This window comes from Poecilia mexicana, unplaced genomic scaffold, assembly GCF_051168715.1.
Source record: "Poecilia mexicana isolate PSO_F unplaced genomic scaffold, ASM5116871v1 scaffold_3, whole genome shotgun sequence".
Classification (NCBI taxonomy): domain Eukaryota; kingdom Metazoa; phylum Chordata; class Actinopteri; order Cyprinodontiformes; family Poeciliidae; genus Poecilia; species Poecilia mexicana.
In genome coordinates this window covers 24,903,035-24,922,266 of record NW_028263372.1, presented here as the reverse complement: position 1 = coordinate 24,922,266, position 19,232 = coordinate 24,903,035, and the positions used below count along the sequence as shown (strand labels likewise).

Genomic DNA, 19,232 nt, shown 5'->3' with positions numbered 1-19,232 from the left:
GTTAAATGTTCTGGGTTTGAAGAGAATTTAACATAACAAAATGTTATATTAATAAATGGTAACTGTTTATGTTTAGAAAATAAACATTGATGTTCAATAATAAGGTAAAAGTGGCCAATAATTGCTAAATAATAACACATTGAGAGGTTGGGATTTAAATACCTTAAACTATTTTATTTTTCGCTTACTTGTCCCATAGTCTTGTTTTGAATTTATGAGAAGTTAATCTGAACTATAGGCTTATATGCTATATATTTGTTTAAACTGATCTGCACAATGTTTAAGTTTGATCACCAGGTAAGTTATAAAATGGTAGGAAAAATATAAACTTTTCTACATCGTTGGTCTCTTTAATTAGCAGGTGCTCACACAAAAGTAACAATGTGGCCATAAATTAATTTTTTATTATCTTGTGTTTACTTGGTCTTTTAATTTTCCACAATCCACAGATATTTGGCTAAAATTGAAAATACCTGCCCACTGTCACGATGTCGAGTCATTTTTTAAAATTGACGTTAAGCTATTGTGTTTATTTTTTCAATTTGTACTAAATCTAAGATGCAAAATTAATTAAAATCTCAAAATTAAAGTTTTTGAAATTCACAAGTATCTCTGCTCTGATTTTGCTCATCAATAAAATGAGTAGTGTTAATGTCACACTGTTATTTTAAATGAATAAGAAGAGCAGAAGAGTCCCTTAAAAACAATGGTGATTACCTCCAAAAAATCAAGTGCTGTCATCATTTTACATCAAATAGTTTAAAGGGCTTGACCAGTGTGAAATATAATATGTATATTCATATTATGGAAGAAGTAGCACTGATGGTTTGTGTAAATTTTATGTATTTCTCAATAAAACTCTTTTTAAAACTTATAACGTGTTCATTATTGAGCTTAGGATACCAGAAAACTTCTGACAGATCTGGTAGCGCTAATGAAGTAATTGTGAAAAACAAAAGTGCGTAATGCAGTAGTAGCTGAATTGCATGTTGTACCTCAATCACCCTGTAGGGGCGCTGTTCAGCTGTGATCCTCACCAGAAGGGCGGTTGGTGAGTGCAGAGGAAGAGGCTGCCATACTGCAGTGATACAGCGAGTTTAGCCGAGGGAAGTTGAGTTTTCCCCCTTGCTTTGTTTCCGAGATGCTTTCAGCTCAAGGTTTTGGAGGCCCTGGGAAGATGAAGGAGTATCATTATGCCGGCGCAGTAGAGCACAAATTTTCACCTTACGCTTTCAACGGAGGGTCAGTGGAAATTTTCTGTTAATGTCAGCTTAGCCTTGAAGCTAGCTCATACTACTTATGCTATCCGGTTAATTTTAGCAAACCAGTTCTGTAGTTAATAAATCAACGTTTTTGTATAAACTTTACATTTGCGATGTTACACGATGTAGTAATGTATTTGATTCTTGATGTTGGGTCATAAAAAGAAAGAAAGGAGTAAACACAACACTTTCAGTTTCGAATCTGTTCTATTAGCTTCCTTTAGCTAGGCTATAGTAGTTTGTGTTCACTCTGGATGTTTTGGGGATATTGGATCTAACCGGTTTCTTCTCATTTTCTCAGAACCGTACTAGCTGTTGCTGGAGAAGATTTTGCCATCGTAGCGTCAGACACCAGGCTTAGTGAAGGCTACTCCATCCACAGCCGCGACTCCCCGAAATGCTACAAGCTGTAAGTCATTCCTCTGATCGTGGATGTTATGAAGACTGACCGCAATAACAGAAGATGAGATTTAATATTCCGAGCAAGAATAAAGATGGGCTTAAATCCAACCAAATGCTGTTTCTCACGCTGCAGTACTGTCCTTTTAATGGTCATGGGTGAAAATGACTTAAAAGTTCAACATAATATTTTGTGGTCTTTATTGGAATAAAAATAAAAGTTATGACAACAAGCTTTTAAAACGCATCACATTATCTTTTTGGTGGTAAATGGACATGTATATTGCTAAATGTATATTTCATTTTCTATACTAACGATGTTAGTATGTAAATGACTAATTCCAGTCTTTCACATCCTTGCAGGACAGACACAACTGTCATTGGCTGCAGTGGTTTCCATGGCGACTGTCTGACGCTGACAAAAATCATTGACGCCAGGCTAAAGGTGAGGTGATTTTGGTTTCACTGTGGTTTTAAATTACCCTGCTTTATAAACAATTTGTTCTGCGTGAACATGTCAACGTTGCATTTGCTTGAATTTACCAAATTCACAAAATGCTGAATGATACGATGGAGGGGAAAACAATCAGACACCTGTTTTGTTTTAGGCACCAAAGTTACACACATAAAATAAACTGGAAATATTGGATATTTTTAGTGTAAGTCATTAGTTTTTCCTTTTTGTGTGTTTATGGGTACTTTGCTACTTTGTGCAAGTGGAAATTACAATAAAGAAGGAATATGAAACATAATACCACAGTGATTCCATTATAAAACAGTATTTCTCCTCTTCTCAGATGTACAAACACTCAAACAACAAAACTATGACCAGTGGTGCCATCGCAGCCATGCTGTCCACCATCTTGTACAGCCGGAGGTTCTTCCCTTACTACGTCTACAACATCATTGGGGGTCTGGATGAAGAAGGTGGGCTCTTATCTACAAACGTTCAGGTGTTCTGTTGTTACAAAGGCATGTTGCAGTAAACATAGCCGGCTTCATTCTTGTATTTTATGTACTTCAGAGCAAGAATTGTATGAAATGGGTCAGCCTTCACATCTTGAAGCAAACAAAGCTCTGGCTAAGACGATTCATCTGAGTAATCGTTATTAAAATGATTTTCAACTAACAGACTCTATAAAAGCCCATTTGCTGAAATTACCACGCACTGATGGCAGTAATTAAGCTGAAGCTGTACAAAACATGTATTAAATGTTAATGTCTTTTTCTTTTAGCTACAAATGATCAAGCGTACACTAAAGAAATGCTGCATTGTTTCATTTTAGGCAATAAAATGTTTATCTTCTTATTGAAGCCATTAATTTGCATATTTTAATGTAATATTGTATGAAAAGTGATTCACTGAAGCTTTTTCTATCCGATTAATCGTCAGAATAGCTACTAAAACAATTGCAGCCCTGTTATTATTTTATAGTTATAAAAGTTTTTCCTTCATAATTTGTGGAATTTGGTCAGAAATTATTTCGACAGTATTTCACACCGTCCCTTTAACAGTTATTCTTCATTAAGTAGCGTCAATAAATACACAGATCATTTTTAAACTCTTCTAAAAACAACTCAGACTTATTCTCAAGTAGAAATATTTTGTGCTCCATTGTGTCTCCAGCAGTAATCAGGGTGTTTCTGTTTTATTAATGCATAAAGCTTGTCTTATGGTCTTTTTTTTTTTCTGTGTGCAACCTGGAATATGTGCAACGTAGGCAAAGGAGCGGTGTACAGCTTCGACCCGGTCGGCTCCTACCAGAGAGACACCTACAAGGCCGGAGGGTCGGCCAGCGCCATGCTGCAGCCGTTGCTAGACAACCAGGTCGACAAAAACACACACAGAGGATTTTATTCGTCCTCGACATGAACACAGTCTGACTCTTTCCAAAATGCTGCTTCACAGATCGGGTTCAAGAACATGGAGGGCGTGCAGCACCTCCCTTTGACTCAGGAGAAAGCCGTGCAGCTGGTCAAAGACGTCTTCATCTCGGCCGCAGAGAGAGACGTCTACACCGGAGACGCCCTTCGTGTCTGCGTCATCACGAAGGACGGCATCAACGAGCAGACGATACCGCTGAGGAAGGACTAGGGGGGACGCGGCGTTTCTGTCTGCCTTCAGTTTCCTCTCTGTCTTCAACTTTTACATAAATTGATCCGCAGGTTGATAAAGTTGCCATGTAGGTTTGGCTCCAAACTGGAGGGAGGATTTCTGTCAGTTCTTTGGTCCCAAATGTTCTGCTTACTTAGTTGTCGGCCTTATTTCGGATCAGCATTCCTGTTTTCCCTTCCTGGTTCTAGACTCTTCCTCTGGATGATTTCTTATGTTTTGGAAGGAAACATGCTCAGCTGTTCTTTTTACATTCTTAATAAATATCAACAGTTCAGGAACTCTCCTCGTCTGATGCTTGTTTTTGCACTCAAGATTCACTTCTGAATGTCTAAGAAATTACCAGAAACAGACAAGATGGAGATAAGAACCGGTTGTTAATATCAGCCCAGTTTTACTTATATAACAGATGCCACTTTGTTAAAATGTGACTTAATATCTGCTGATAACATAAAGTTAAATTCTATAGTTTTATCTTTATATAATTTTCTTAATAAAATCAATAAAGTTATGGATAACCCTGACTTACTATTGGGGCTAAACTTTCCATCGGCAGAGCTTTGCTTTCTAAGCAACATGTAAACGGATTTGAAAATAAAAAAGAAACCAAGGCGTCAAACGTCTGAATGTCACTGAAATTACCTTTTTTTCATGAGACTGTCTTGAGAATACAGAGTATCTTCAGTCAGAGGCTTCTTCAGGTTTGCTGTAATACAGACTGCTACAGGAGATCTTTCCTCATTTATAACTCTAAAGAATCTGAATTAATGAGCTACAACATAATTTAATTTCCATTTGGGATCAATAAATTATTTTTGAACTTGAATCCCACTGATGGTGTTACGAATCTAATCATTAAATGTCCAAACACTTTAAAGATCGAAGGGAATTGAACTGATCGTATTAAAAATATTTAAGGTTTATTTCACCCAAGGGATTTGTGAATTATATTTTAATTCCTGATGTCCCAATTATACATTTATGCTGAAACAAGATTTTTTTTTTCTGCTGCATCTGATAAGAAAATCAGTTTGTGCTCAGATGAAAACAGACCACTCACTTCCTTCATGTAAAACCCTGGAGCTTTTAAAAGAGCTCCACTTATTTTATTATATAAAGTGTTACAATTGCACATTGATAACAACATTATATGTTATCAACATTATATTAAGTATGTGGAAACCGGAAGGAACAAACAAACCAGCCAGTTACTCTTTCCCTCTTTTTATTAACCCAAGATAATCAGTTAAATGTTTAACAATCATTTCAACAATCAGAAAAAGAAAGTAACTCTCTCACACAAACAGAGACGCGGTTAGGCGTAGTACTGCAGGTTGGCCTTCTTCTTGGCCTGCACCTCCAGGATTCCCTCCATGTAATCCTCGTGGTTCAGCTCGGTGGCGCCGCGCCGCAGCGCGATCATGCCGGCCTCCACGCACACGGCCTTGCACTGCGCGCCGTTGAAGTCGTCGGTGCAGCGGGCCAGCTCCTCGTAGTTCACGTCTGGACTCACGTTCATCTTGCGCGAGTGGATCTGCATGATGCGCGCGCGGGCCTCTTCGTTTGGCATTGGGAACTCGATCTTCCTGTCCAGACGACCCGAACGCAGCAGAGCCGGGTCCAAGATGTCGACTCTGTTGGTGGCAGCAATCACCTAAAAAAACAACAACAAACAAACACGTAGGGGTAAAATCTGGGTGCATTTTCTTTTTAATCATCAGATTAAAATATGTAATAACAGTTTTTAGGTTATTGGGTGATAAAAATAAACATTATTGATTAAACTGAGTTATCTGATCAGCAGAAGTTTTAAAATCAATTTAAATGTCTTATTTACTCTTTATATTTCATCACCTTCCTAAAATAATGGCATTTTTTTTGCCAAAAAATGCAGAATATCGTCGCTTTTGACAAAGGTGAAGATATTTGAAATTATTTTTATCAAATAATCAAGGTCAAAACAATCAAAAATATGACAAATGTATTACTCTAATTGAGAATTTAACTAGTATTTTTAAATAATAATTTATGAGGAATAACTATTTCAAAGCAGGACGGTTTCTGTTTGGTTTTTCTACATTTTTATTCAACAAAATCAAACTTAACAAAATGAATTATGTAAACAAAACAAAAAGTGATAGTTGAGACCAAAAGACCAGAATGAAGACTTTTGTCATTAAGTTTTTGGTGGAAATAGACACAAAAGAGACAAATGATAAATCATACAATTGTAAATTGATAAATTTACATGATAAACGATTGATTAATTGATTTATTGTTTCTTGTGACAGACCTACATACATACAGGGAGTCATATGTTTTCCTTAGGGCTGCACCGTTTGCACTTTTCTGCCGATCTTTAAAAAGCCTGACCTGCTGATTTTTGTCTGACATGTCACTAAATGTAGCAAATAAAGTCAATGAGTTGACAGTAGCGGAGTGACTGTTGTTGCCTGACTGGTGGACAGTCTGTCAGTCTCTCAAAGTGGAACAAAAGAGGACAGGTTGATGTTTAGCCTTTTGCTGAGGTAGACAAGATCTGCTTATAGGTATTGGCCGATCACCGATCTCCTACAATGAATCAGATCGGGCCGATTTATGGGTGTTTTGACTGTTGTGTGGGTGGCAGCTCGTTTACCTTGACCTGCATGTTGGGCTGGAATCCATCCAGCTGGTTGAGCAGCTCCAGCATGGTCCTCTGGACCTCCCTGTCTCCGGCCTTCTCGCTGTCGAACCTCTTCGTCCCGATGGCGTCCAGCTCGTCGATGAAGATGATGGACGGGGCTTTCTCCTTGGCCAAGGCGAAGGCATCCCTCACCAGCTTGGCTCCGTCTCCAATGAACATCTGGACCAGCTGTGGACCTGCGAGCTTCAGGAAGGTGGCCTTGGTCTGAGCGGCGCAGGCTCTGGCCAGGAGGGTCTTCCCGGTGCCAGGTGGGCCGTACATCAGGACCCCTTTAGGCGGCTGGATGCCCAGGTTCTCAAACTTCTCCTTGTGGTTCATCGGCAGGACGATGGCCTCCACCAGCTCCTGGATCTGCTTATCCAGCCCTCCTATGTCGCTGTACTGCTCCGTGGGACGCTCGTCCACCTCCATGGCTTTCACCCGGGAGTCGTATTCGGTGGGCAGGGTCTCCAGGATCAGGTAGGAGTCTTTATTGACCCCAACCAGGTCGCCGGGTTTCAGCTTCTCGGCATCCACCAGCCCGATCACCGGCAGGAAGTAGGTCTGCCGAGTGGAGGTTTTAATGACGGCGCACTTTCCTTTTCTCTGGGAGTCCAGATCCACGTTGGCCCCGTCCTCCTCCTGGTCGTTGGGGTCCACGTCCAGCAACTCGATCACGTTGGAGACCAGGTACGGCAGCGTTTTGTTCACCTTTATCTTCTCCGTGTTTTCCTTGATTTTGTCCTTCATGGCCTGAAGCTCGTGGGTCACCCGCAGCACTTCGCTCTTCATGATCTTTATCTCGCTGTCCAGGAGTCGGGTCCGCTGGACTATCTCCTCTGTGGACATTTTTAATACTTCTTCCCCGATTCCGTCTTCCACTTCATCCCAAACTGATTTGTCACTCAGCGACGCCATCTTTGCTGTGTCTGCGCTCAACTGTGACTCGCCGGAAGATAAAGCTTCTTCTTCCGGTTAGCGCCGACGAGCAGCCTGGGGGATGACACGGAGCTAAAGCTAACTTAATTTCAGCTACAGACTGCGGTCGTATGCAAAGAACAACCAGTGTGTAAGTCGACTTAATAGTATGGTTATTTTAAACTTAATTAAATAATAAGACTGGCGTTTTCACTGTGACTTAAAGCGATTAGTTACTGCGGCTTCGCGTTAGCTGACGTTAGCTTTGCGGTTAACATTAGCTAGCTGGTGTGTTTCACAGGGTTAACGCTTTAAACTCACCCTGCTGGGAAGCCGTTAGCATCGACACGCCATACAATTATCTAAATTACAGCGATAAACGTTTAGAAAAGTGTTGCAAAAACATTTAAGACTGTAAATATGACCAATAAGAAACGTTCGCTTTGGCGCCACTGCTATATAGTTGTTTCGTATGGCTGTTGTAAAGAGTGTGAAAGAAAAAATGTGTCTGTTTGCATTTTCAGGTGAGGAATAAGGAGGTAAGGAACAAGGCGCTGGGTGTCTTAGTGGTTTCTGTTGCATTGAAATCCTGCTGCGTGAAGAGCTTCAGATCAGCTTTACTGCCTGCTCCCGGGTGGCAGTGTCACAGAAATGGACCAGAACAACAGCATACCGCCCTTCCAGGGGCTGGCCTCCCCTCAGGTAAGGGCTCAGATTCACTCAATAAATTAGAATAGAATTAAAAAAATGTCAATATAAAAAAATGAAACTCATATCTCTGTTAAACACAATGTGGCATTTTGATGACTGTTTATTACAGAAGAATGAAATAAATTCAGTTTCTCTGACTATTAGAATAGTTTATAAGAACAGGAAAGGAAGGATTCTCAATTTGCCCCCACCCCCCTTTTTTAAGGATTTTTCTATTTTTACATAGACTTAATTTAATTGTTTCTGTTATTTTGTAATTATTTTCAAATATCTTTGAGTTCTAGTTTTAAATGTTCATTTAAATTTAAAGTTTATGGATCTTTGGGAATGTACACTTGTATAATTTTGACATTACCTGAAAATTGTCTTAAAGCAACAATATTATTGTTTATCATAATAACTTGTCCAGCAAAATTCGATATCATGACAGGCCTGTACGACATATGGATAAATGTAAAAATTTTTAAGGTTTCTGGGTTGAATAAAAACATTTTTGGTTGCTTTAAAACAGATTCTTAGGTTTTCAATTCAGTTTTCTAAACTCACAGTTTCAGATTGTGCTAAAAACAAAAGTTAACTTGAAACATACAAAATATCAGCGTGTGATTTTTGTCTAGTTGCTTTTTACATCTACAGTTTAATACTCAATTATATAAATGTATATTCCAATATAATTTACCCCAGAATTGATTTCTGTAACATTTGGACACTAATGTCCCGTCTGTGTGATGACGTGTGTCCTCGTCCAGGGAGCCATGACCCCCGGCATGCCGATGTTCAGTCCCATGATGCCTTATGGCTCGGGCCTGACGCCGCAGCCTGTGCAGAACACCAACAGCTTGTCCATCCTGGAGGAGCATCAGAAGCAGCAGCAGCAGCAAGCACAGCAGCCAACTGCAGGTAACTGTGATCACTCAGATAAAATCGATCAGTTTCAGGACTCGCATGAAGTTTTGAAAATGCTTTGAAATCAATGAGGTGTTTTCAAAGTTTGGAAAATGTTTGATTTCTGCATAAAGTCCCTGAAAGTGCTTAATATTTGAACTGCACAGTTTTGTATTAAAGTTCAATGTAACACCTGAGTAAAAGATTAAATTTATTTGCAGTTGAAAGCAGATAATTTTATACATCCAATAAAAACTCACATTTAGAGCAAAATTATTTCTATTTATCAAATGCTATAAAACTTAGTGAGAACATTTTTAGAGGTTTTTTTGATAACTTTCTTTGTTTTTTGTGTTTAATTTGATCTTTATGGTCATAAACCTTAACATGATTCATTCAGATTGTTTCATTGTTATGAATATTTACTGATGGATCAATAACTTACTGATCTGTGTGATTGAAACAGAGGTTGGCTTGTATCTTATAGATGAAACGATATTATTTAAATTGGTGGATTTTTTTGTGAAATTAGTATTTTGAGACATTTAAGAACATAAATTGTTGTATTTTGTGTATCTTGTCCCTCCTGTAGATTATCACAAAACATTATTATTGAAACTGTCTTTTTTTTCTAGTTTTTATCTCCAGTGTGGTGCTGGCAAAGTTTGAAAACTTACCTTGAAAATGCTTGAAAACTGTATAAACCCTGCAGTTTTTTTATTATTAAAGCCTTAAATGCTTGAAACTTCAGGCCTTCCAGGAGCGTCGGGGCAGACGCCTCAGCTGTATCATTCCCAGACGGCGGCGGGTTCGACCACCACGGCGCTGCCAGGAGGCACCAGCCTCTACACTACTTCCATCGGCCCCATGACCCCGCTGACCCCGGCTACTCCTGGCTCGGAGAGCTCAGGCATCGTGCCGACGCTGCAGTACGGCTCGTATTCACCTGGTTTACATGATTTCTGTTCTTCCTGCTAAATGCTACCTTGGTTTCATTCGTCTCTGTTGGTGTGAACTGTTTGTCTCTCGAAGCTCAGTTAATTTTTGTTTCTGTTTTAATTTTCTGAGTTCATTTATTTCAGCCTTTTTTCCTGTTTGTGATTAGAAACATTGTATCTACTGTGAATCTGGGCTGTAAACTGGACCTGAAGACGATCGCCCTGAGAGCCAGGAATGCAGAGTACAACCCCAAAGTAAACAAACCCAAAGTTTACACATTCAGTATCATCAGCATGTTGAACATCTTCACTGAATCTGTTCAACTCTTTCCACAAGAATGACCGAATCGATGCGAAACCATTAAATAAAACCCAACCACTGTTATCCTTGTAAACGCGTTAAATTAATTTTCCAGCGTTTTGCTGCCGTCATCATGAGAATAAGGGAGCCCAGGACCACAGCGCTGATCTTCAGCTCTGGGAAGATGGTCTGCACCGGAGCCAAAAGGTCAGACTCCAACAAATACGATTTATTTTTCAACACTGTAGCAGTGACGTCGTTTCAGCGAAACGGTGTGCTCACGTTTCTATTTAAATGTGTTGCTTTCTGTGCCCGTCTCTCCAGTGAGGAGGAGTCGCGGCTAGCAGCCAGGAAGTACGCTCGCGTTGTGCAGAAACTGGGTTTTCCTGCCAAGTTCCTGGACTTTAAGATTCAGAACATGGTGGGCAGCTGCGACGTGAAGTTCCCCATCCGGCTGGAGGGATTGGTGCTCACACACCAGCAGTTCAGCAGGTTGACTGGAGTTCGTTTGAGTCGATATCCATTTATAGTTTCCGCCCGTTTTAGATGAACTAAAGCGAAACGCCTTCTGCTTTGCAGCTACGAGCCGGAGTTGTTTCCAGGATTGATTTACAGGATGATCAAACCCCGAATCGTCCTGCTGATCTTTGTTTCTGGGAAGGTCGTTCTCACAGGTAAGGATGAAGAAACATCTTTACTTCCTTCATTGTCTCTAGTCCTACTTTTCTTAATGTTTTTGAGTTTTGAATATATAAAAATGTAAATTCAGACAAATATTGACACCTCCCAGCCACAGTGAACACTCAGGGTATAAAATAAAATTCAGCTATAAAACATGAAACAACGGGGAAAAAGTATAAATGCTTAAAGTATATTTATACATGTATAAATATAGATGAATAAAATAAAGTTTAAATCATTTGACTCTTAATGTGTAGACAAAGTGTTGCTCTCTTATTAGTGTAGTTATTTGAATTAATATTAATCCTATTATGTGCCGTTCTTTTATTGTATAGCTTTTCTCTCAGTCATTTCAGCTTGGTTACGTTCCAATATGGAAAGATTTTCCATATTTCCTTAAATTTACTGGTTCAAGAGGTAAACAACCATTTCTTAGCCATGACTTGAGGTCAAAGTGTGACGCTACAGCTAGCTTACCAAAGGACAGCATTTAAAGATAATAATGGATAAGTGGCTTAAGACTGGGTCACTGAAAATAAAAACTGAAGATACCAGTGGAAAGTTTCTCAGCTGCAGAACGGAGCAGTGCTGCGCCCCATGCTGACTAACCGCATCTTAACACCTAAAATAAAGTTATTCATGTTGGACCATCTACTGACTGAAAGAAAATGTTTGCTTTTGCCAATGAAGCTTCTTTTATTATGACTCTCCATCTCCGTTGTGCATTGTGTTAATGCACAACACTTATAGTGTTGTGTGCATTAACACAACACTATATAAAGAACATTTTTGATTCCATGTGTTTTCTATCATTGCAAAGCTTAGAATTAAAATCAGAATCTGTAAATAACTCAAAATGCCCCCTCTAGACGTGTTGATGGTTTTCTTTTGCCTGGTGAAATTTACCCTTCACATTTGGAGGACAAAGTGTTGATACTTTAATTTCAGGTTGTTTATATTAAAATGTGTTTTTGTGGAGGAATTTATAACTAGATGAGTTTATTAAATGGGTTTAGTGATCTTCAGCTTGAGAAACGCTGATCTGTTTTTGTTTTGAGTCCTGTGCCTCAAACATGGGGAAATTAATTATTAATTTGTGTTTTTTTTATTGTTTTTAAAGGAGCCAAGGTGAGAGCAGAGATCTACGAAGCGTTTGAAAACATTTACCCCATCCTGAAAGGTTTTCGCAAAACTACGTAGAACCTGGAGGTTTTTTTTCCCCCCATTCTCCCAAACCTGGTTTCTTTTTATTTTTGAAGCTGCATCAAAGTGACTCACTGATGTTGAACTATTTACATGGACTAAACGGGATGCTGCTCACTGAGATCTCATCTGATTTTTTTTTTTTTTGTTTTGTTTTTCATCCCCAAGGAATTTTTAAAGAAGATTTTACGGGCCATCTTGGTTAAAATCATTTCCATGTTTCCTGTAGTTTCAGATTTCCAGTGCATCATCACATCCCTGATTTGTACATAGGATTGTAAGAAAATGTAAGATATTGTTGAACGGAGAAACACTCTGAAGGGGACTGTACCTGGTTTCATTTTAAAATGTTTTAACTACTTTTCTATGCTGCCTTTTTAGCATTTTCTTTGCTCACGTCTGAAATTTTGCTACCTTGTGTTGAAATCGGCCAGCCTGACGTTTAAGTCTCCATCTTTGAATCCTGATTTATGTTTTTAGGTTTGTTCCAACCAAACACTGAAGTCGGTTTACGTGTTTGTAGTTGCAGTAAAAGTAATTTAAACAGAGTTATTAGTTGGTTCTGCAGCTTCTGGTCCTCTTCAGGTCAAACAGAGGGATTGTTGTATTTACATAGAGATGTTTTAATGGTTAAACTGGAGCTAAACATATTTTTTTATATTCTAAATATAGAGAAGTGAGTGGCACCTTGAGGTGGGTGCAGAAAATTCCTGTTTGAGCAAATAAGGACAACTTGGGACTCAAGATTTAAATGTGAAGGAAAAATGCTGCCTAGCATAAATATAGTGGCAAAATGTTACATATTTAGTATATAAATGTCTATTTTTGCCCATGTGGAGGTTTAGTTTGAGGATCTCCCCAATGTTGAAGACATTCAAGTGAAATTTTGGGTTGTTTTCCTGCTTTGTCTGTTTTAAACACAGTTTAACTCTGCAGCCATTTAAACGTTTTCCTGTCAACAAGCTCAATGTTTGCTTCATAGTTTGAATCAAAGTGTCCGAATCAGATTTATGTATCGACTCGTTTTGCAGAACAGATCAGGAAATGTTTTCAAATCGTCTGAAGTCGTCGATGTTCTGGAACAATAAATCTGTACAGTTAAAGCTGCGTCTTCCTTTTTATTAAGTCACATTCTTATTAAAATAACCTAAGTGAATGAAACAATTATTCATTTAATTATGGACATTTTCCAAAAGTTAAACAGAAAATTAATTTTGATAAAATCGATTTATCAGCCATCTCTACCTGGATACCTAAATTATCACAACATATCCATTTGAAGTAAAGTTTTAAATTTTTAGAATAATTTGCTGTATGGCTCCATTAAATACTAGCTTATTTTATTTTTAAATTGAAGTAAAATACATCTCAAAGGACTTGAAGCTGTTGAGTTAATCTGAGCACTTTATCTTCTGGAACTATAATCAACAGATCTGTACTACGTGTTTCTGTGCTGAGTCAGTTGATCTGCGCTGAAGTCCTGCTTCCAGACGAACTCCGACCGGTACTGGTCTCCATGGTTACAGCTAGCGGAGCAGGTGTAGACCGTAACGGTTCCCCAGTCGATGCTGGCTCCCGTCGAATCCACGCAGAGGCTGTTTAACAGCTGAGGCATCACCTGGAGAAACAAACACACAGAGAAACGAGCCAGCTAGCTTTGCTTGGAGGACTGGACTCTGCTGGAGTTTCAAACTTTACCCAATCGCTGACGCTTGTCCGTTCGTGGTGCGTTTAAAGACTGCTCGGAAAATCACCTTACCGCATCTTTAGCAGCTGTAACGGCTGAAAAAAGTGCCGTGGACGAAACGAAAACGAAAGGTATGTCTATAATTTCAAAATGATTCAGTGAGTTTTATAATCGCATTATATAGTTCCGGTTACTTACAGTTTTTCCCCATTGATTGCTGCTTTTATTTATTTCATTTAACGAAAAAAGGTTTTCTCAATTTCAGTCTTAGTTATTGTCGGCTTTAGTTAACTATAATATACTAAGGCAGAAAGGATTAGCTTGATTATTCGTGATTAATTGATTATTGTAAACTAATTTATCAATCTAATAATGTTAACTTGAGTGTACAGACTCAAAATTCAGAGCAGTAATTAAGCCAACAATTGTACACAAAATATATACCTTTTTTTTTAGATAAATATATATTTGTCTGTCAACATGTTCTATTCAAAATTTGTCAAGTTGCATAGTTTAGCTGTCAAAAAATCTATTAATCACTATTTGCTATTGAATTATTAATCTGTTAATCCAAAAAATAGTCATCAGGTCAGCAATGTGTTTTAAGTCAAACAGAAAGGGCTGAGCTTTTCATATAATGTCAGAAGTATTTTTTGCTGCAGATACATTCTTTGCAACAGATAATCAAGCGTTTACTAAAGAAATCCTGTTATAGCACAAATGTTTATTTTCTTATTTAAAAGGGAATTGAATTGTTTAGTTGCATCTTTAATTTATTTCTAATATTGTATAAAAAAGACAAATGAAAAATCTGTGGAATGTTGCAATTTTAAAAATTCAATTAATCATCAAAAATAATGAATAGGCTAACTGATGACTAAAATAATTGTTATCTGCGGTCCTAAACTACATAGAAACATGCATGTAGAGATCTCATGAGGGGTTTCAACACCAGGACCCACCTGAAACTCAAAGGTCCTGTTGGCGCCGCAGGTGCATGGTGGGATGTCCTCGTCTGCAGGGACGTGACCAGAAGAGACCCAAAGGGGTCGGCCTCCTCGACTGTAGCGAATCATCTGGAGGAGAGAGACTGTTAGTGTCAGACGTACACAGAGGGAAACGGAGGAAAAGAGTCTCCTGGCTGATTTAGCACCTGGTGCGGCTCTGAGGCGATCTTCTTCTTGAACCGCTGGAACACTTTGTTGTCTTCAGTCTCGTGCAACGCCATCTCCTCCAGATCTGCTTCTGCCAGAGCTGACAGGACAGCAGCAGGCAGTTACTCACATCTGTCATGCTGTATATGAACTTATCTGCTTTTTGTTGTTGTTTCAGGCAGAGATGCAACTAACAATTATTTTAGTTATCGGCTGCAGATTTTTCATTTAACCACTTAATACTTATTTATACAATATTAGAAATACATTGAAAAGATGCAAATAAACAATGCAATTCTTTTATTGCCAAAAATGCAATAATCTTTAATGTACTCTCGATCATTTGTTAATTAACTTTTTTTTTTTTTTTGCATTACCGATTAATTGGACAACCAAAGGTGATTAATAGGACAAAATCTGAGCCAGGTGAAGCTAAACACTATGCCAGTAGAGGAGATCTGTGTGGATCATATTTACAGATTAATGTTCTTTTTATTACATATGAATGCAACATTTATATACTTTTGGCTTAATTATTGCTTTACTTGCATTGTTCTTTCAGCAAATGGTCTTTTGTCTAAAGTGCAGGAACATTTAGTGAATGCTCGCCCATTTGTAGCAAAGGATGAATTTACCGATAAAATAAATACTTATAACATCAACACATGAAAAGCTCTTCATCTGTAATTCATCTGGTGATTTTTTTTTAATCACCAATTAATGATTGGATAGCAAAAGGTACACAATAAGAGATTTTTGTGGGGCTGGTGTGATTATTAATATATTTACAAATAATTTGAATTAGGTGAAGTTAAAACTGCCATGTGAGAAGTTCTGGGTTGAACATACAGCTGTGGAAAATATTAAGAGTCCACTTAAAATGGTCTGTTTCTCTGATTTTACTTTTTATAGGTAAATGTTTGAGTAAAATGAACTTTGTTCTTTTATTCTATGAACTACTGACAACTTGTCTCTGAAATTACAAGCAAAAATTTAGTTTTTATTTGCAGAAAATGAGAAATGGTGAAAATAACAAAAAGATGCAGAGCTTTCAGACCTCAAATAATGCAAACAAGTTCATGTTCATTTATAACAATAATACTAATGTTTTACCTCAGGAAGAGTTCAGAAATATTAATATTTGGTGGAATAACCAGGAGGTTTTCAATGGGAGTCTATTTATAGAAAAAGAAGATTTTTTAAATTTAAAATGCAAAATGTATATTTTTTTGTAGTTTTGTCTTAATTACGTCTATGAATATGATGTTCTTCAGCAAACAGCCTTTTTCTGAGGCTGTATACTCCAGCTAGTGATTAAGCAATTACTAAATTTGTTGACTATTTCAATAATTGATTAATTACTATTAACCCGGTTAATAGTTTCAAACATGGCTGAAAACTTACTGTCAGCTAAGGAAGGATCTTCAGTACTTCTCTGTTCTTCTTCTCCTCCTCCTCCTCTCTGTGCGTCATCTCGTTCCTCCCCTCCCTCTTCAGGCTCGGTGACGAGCTCAGACTCGGGGAACAGGAAGGGAGAGGCAGCAGCCGAGGGCAGCGCTACACTCAGAGAGACACAGCAGCAGAGAGGGTCAGTCCTCCAGGCGGGGGTTCGGTTCTGGCCGGCTGGGTGGACCTGTACCTGCGCTGAGGCACTCCTTCTTGTGGGAGTGCTTCCAGTGGACGGTCTGGTGGTGTTTACCGCAGTAGGTCACCGAGTGGCAGCGGGAGCAGGCCTTGTTTCCAGGGCAACCACACACCCAGCACAGCTTGACTCCTGAGACGGATAAAATGCTGTCATCCTCTTTAGAGACTGTCTGTGGTTCATCATCTGGACACAATGGAGACAAATATTCCAGATGATGGAAATTAATTTGGGTGGAATTATTTTGTTATCTAAGGTACTGAAAAAATGTTAGCGCCTTAACTTTTGACCCTCATTCAAAAGTGATCTTTTACAGTTCCTTGAACCGTAAAATTTGCTGTAATACAAAACGCTACAAGAGATCTTTCCTGCCAAAAGCCGTCACCATCTTCAATAACTGAAGAATCTGAACTAATGGGCTACAGCAACATGTAATTTCCCTTTGGGATTAATAAAGTATTTATTGAATTTAATTGAATTTGAATAAGAGGTCTAAGCATCTGTTTCATGAGACTTTTAGAAAACCAGTGTCTTTAGTCAGAGGCTTCTTCAAATTCACTGTAATACAGACTGCTACAGGAAATCTTTTTGCCCGCATCATCACCATCTACGATAACGTTTTGAAGAATTTTAAATTAATATAAGTTACAACAATGTTTAATTTTCCTTTGGGGAAATTAAATCAAGTATTTCTGAGTTTGAATTGGCTGTAAAAACAAAAAACATGTTCATTCCATTTTTAAAACAAAATAACTCTTAGATAATAAGAGATTAGTCTCTTCAGTTCTGCCTGTTTTGAGCTCCTTTCAGAATGAACTCACTTTAAATCCAAATAAGCAGCTGCGCCCCCCCCAAATCAACGTTCACACTCGCTGTGAAAGTGGCGGCACACAAATGCGCAATGATATAATCACCTTTGAAAGATAAGTCAACAACTAAACTCTTCTCTTTTCCAGCAGCAAATTGTAACAGCGCTTACAGCGGTAAAACCTGCTGACAAAACCTACTAGAGCTCCCTTTGAGTTGCTAGGTAACGGGCTGGCGCCGGCTGGGGTTGCTAGGTAACGGCGCGTTGCCCGTAGAATGACTCAGCATTCGAAACGGCTCATTTTCATTCCAAAACACGCAAAAAGATCCTAATTTTTCCAATGTAGTTTCCTAACTGCACCATAAAAACTCAAAGAATCTTTCAGACAAACCTGGAGGAGGGTCGTAGGAGTAGAACTCGTTCTTCCTGGGGAGCTGACTTCTGAAAACTGATGTGAAGGAGAAATCATTGAAAAAAAGCTCCGAATGGCACTGAATAAACCAACAGTGACATGAAGAGAAATTCAGCAACAGAAGCACCGACTCGTTGAAAGCGGATAAAGTGAGAAGTGGTAAAATAGAAACGTTGTAATAACAGCAGCAGGCACCTTTGAAGCAGCGGCTGTCGTTGTGGGAGTAACACTCCGGAGTTTTACAGCAGAACAGGAAAAGCGTCCTGTGAAAACTTCTGTCCTGGCCCGAAATGGGTGCGTACACCTGCAGAAACGACCACATGGTGCAATTCAACATTGAAGAGAAAATTACATGTTCGTCTCAGGAAAGCATGAAGTCCTCTAAAGTTTTCAGGATACGTTTTGCACTTTTTTTTTTTTAAACTGGAAACTTTTGACTGGACTTTAAGCAACTTGGATTATGTCTCTCCATTGTTTATTCAGACTCTGGGAACTTGATTCCAAATGAAATACAAAGTAGTTTCAAATTAAAGAAAACTTAATTCGAGTGAGCCAGAACAGTTTTTTATTTTATTAAAGTCTACGTAGTATGCTCCTTAAATTGTTTCTGGTTTGGAGGTGGATTTCTATCAGATGTGACAGTCTCAGCCCTTGTCTTGGATGCGTCTGTACACTGTGAATCTTCCTGAAACTTAATAATCTCTCAATCACGCACTTTTTCCTTCCACTTAACAACATGTTGTGATCGGCTTTCTTAGCAATGACATGTTGTGTGTTAATCACCAAAATGAACAGAAATAAACACTTGAAATGTGTCACTGTGTATCAAATCTATAAAATAAGAGTTTATGGTCACCATTTTCTCTCTGTTTAGATTAATCACAATGTTTCTTTATCTCTAAATTCTTTGTTTTATTATTATTAATTCACCAATTACTGCATACAATACAAACATTACAGACTGACAAACATAGGTACTGGTCTACAAAATAAACAACCAATTAATTAAGTGAACGACAACAACAAAAATAAAAACAAACAACTTGTTTCTATAAAAATTACAATAATTAACGAGTCTTGGAAGGTTTTACTCCACCAGGTACCGACCTGCAACAGGAAGACCATGGGCAGCCCGCATTTCTCACACTCCAGATCGGACTGGAGGGGCAGGCCCCTCTGGCTGAGCCACGCCGGCTTCCCTCCGACCTTGCTGGGGAACTGCGGAGACTGAAGCCGCCACGGTTCTGCTTCTTCAAGGAAACCCAGAACCACCTCGGGAGAGGACGACATGTTTTTTACTTTTAAAAACTAACTTAAAGATCAAAACAACCCACTGACAACGAGAAGGCAAAGATTCCTCTTCAGAAATTCTCACAACACATGCTGATGCAGCTGCGAACGTTCTCCGTCAGGAAACATTAGCACCCCTTAGTTCCGCGGTGAACGGCTGAAT

General features: G+C 38.7%; 4 protein-coding genes across 5 annotated transcripts; 2 read left to right on the top strand and 2 right to left on the bottom strand.

Annotated features, from left to right (window-relative positions):
• Positions 1 to 1,042: 1,042 nt before the first annotated feature.
• Positions 1,043 to 4,055, top strand: psmb1 (proteasome 20S subunit beta 1). Its single transcript, XM_014997718.2, has 6 exons — positions 1,043 to 1,242; positions 1,564 to 1,671; positions 2,025 to 2,106; positions 2,459 to 2,588; positions 3,383 to 3,489; positions 3,571 to 4,055. The coding sequence occupies exons 1-6, from the start codon at positions 1,142 to 1,144 to the stop codon at positions 3,754 to 3,756; spliced, it is 714 nt and encodes a 237-aa protein (XP_014853204.1). The 5' UTR covers positions 1,043 to 1,141; the 3' UTR covers positions 3,757 to 4,055.
• A 927-nt stretch (positions 4,056 to 4,982) lies between these two features.
• Positions 4,983 to 7,424, bottom strand: psmc3 (proteasome 26S subunit, ATPase 3). Its single transcript, XM_014997713.2, has 2 exons — positions 6,413 to 7,424; positions 4,983 to 5,428 (listed from the first exon to the last, which is right to left on the bottom strand). Exons 1-2 carry the CDS (start codon positions 7,355 to 7,357, stop codon positions 5,090 to 5,092), a joined length of 1,284 nt encoding a protein of 427 aa, XP_014853199.1. The 5' UTR covers positions 7,358 to 7,424; the 3' UTR covers positions 4,983 to 5,089.
• On the top strand, positions 7,418 to 13,179 carry tbp (TATA box binding protein). Its single transcript, XM_014997716.2, has 9 exons — positions 7,418 to 7,508; positions 7,882 to 8,059; positions 8,818 to 8,968; positions 9,705 to 9,882; positions 10,059 to 10,146; positions 10,308 to 10,399; positions 10,517 to 10,684; positions 10,772 to 10,866; positions 11,994 to 13,179. The coding sequence occupies exons 2-9, from the start codon at positions 8,009 to 8,011 to the stop codon at positions 12,071 to 12,073; spliced, it is 903 nt and encodes a 300-aa protein (XP_014853202.2). The 5' UTR covers positions 7,418 to 7,508; positions 7,882 to 8,008; the 3' UTR covers positions 12,074 to 13,179.
• pdcd2 (programmed cell death 2) lies at positions 13,175 to 19,211 on the bottom strand. 2 transcript variants are annotated; one of them, XM_014997715.2, is made up of 8 exons: positions 18,887 to 19,211; positions 17,975 to 18,083; positions 17,759 to 17,815; positions 16,557 to 16,745; positions 16,322 to 16,474; positions 14,917 to 15,017; positions 14,726 to 14,839; positions 13,175 to 13,694 (listed from the first exon to the last, which is right to left on the bottom strand). In XM_014997715.2, the coding sequence occupies exons 1-8, from the start codon at positions 19,067 to 19,069 to the stop codon at positions 13,515 to 13,517; spliced, it is 1,086 nt and encodes a 361-aa protein (XP_014853201.2). In that variant the 5' UTR covers positions 19,070 to 19,211; the 3' UTR covers positions 13,175 to 13,514. The 2 variants fall into 2 exon arrangements, with proteins under 2 accessions (XP_014853201.2, XP_087860483.1); XM_088004357.1 differs by having other exon boundaries at positions 16,557 to 16,691.
• Between the last annotated feature and the right edge of the window lie 21 nt (positions 19,212 to 19,232).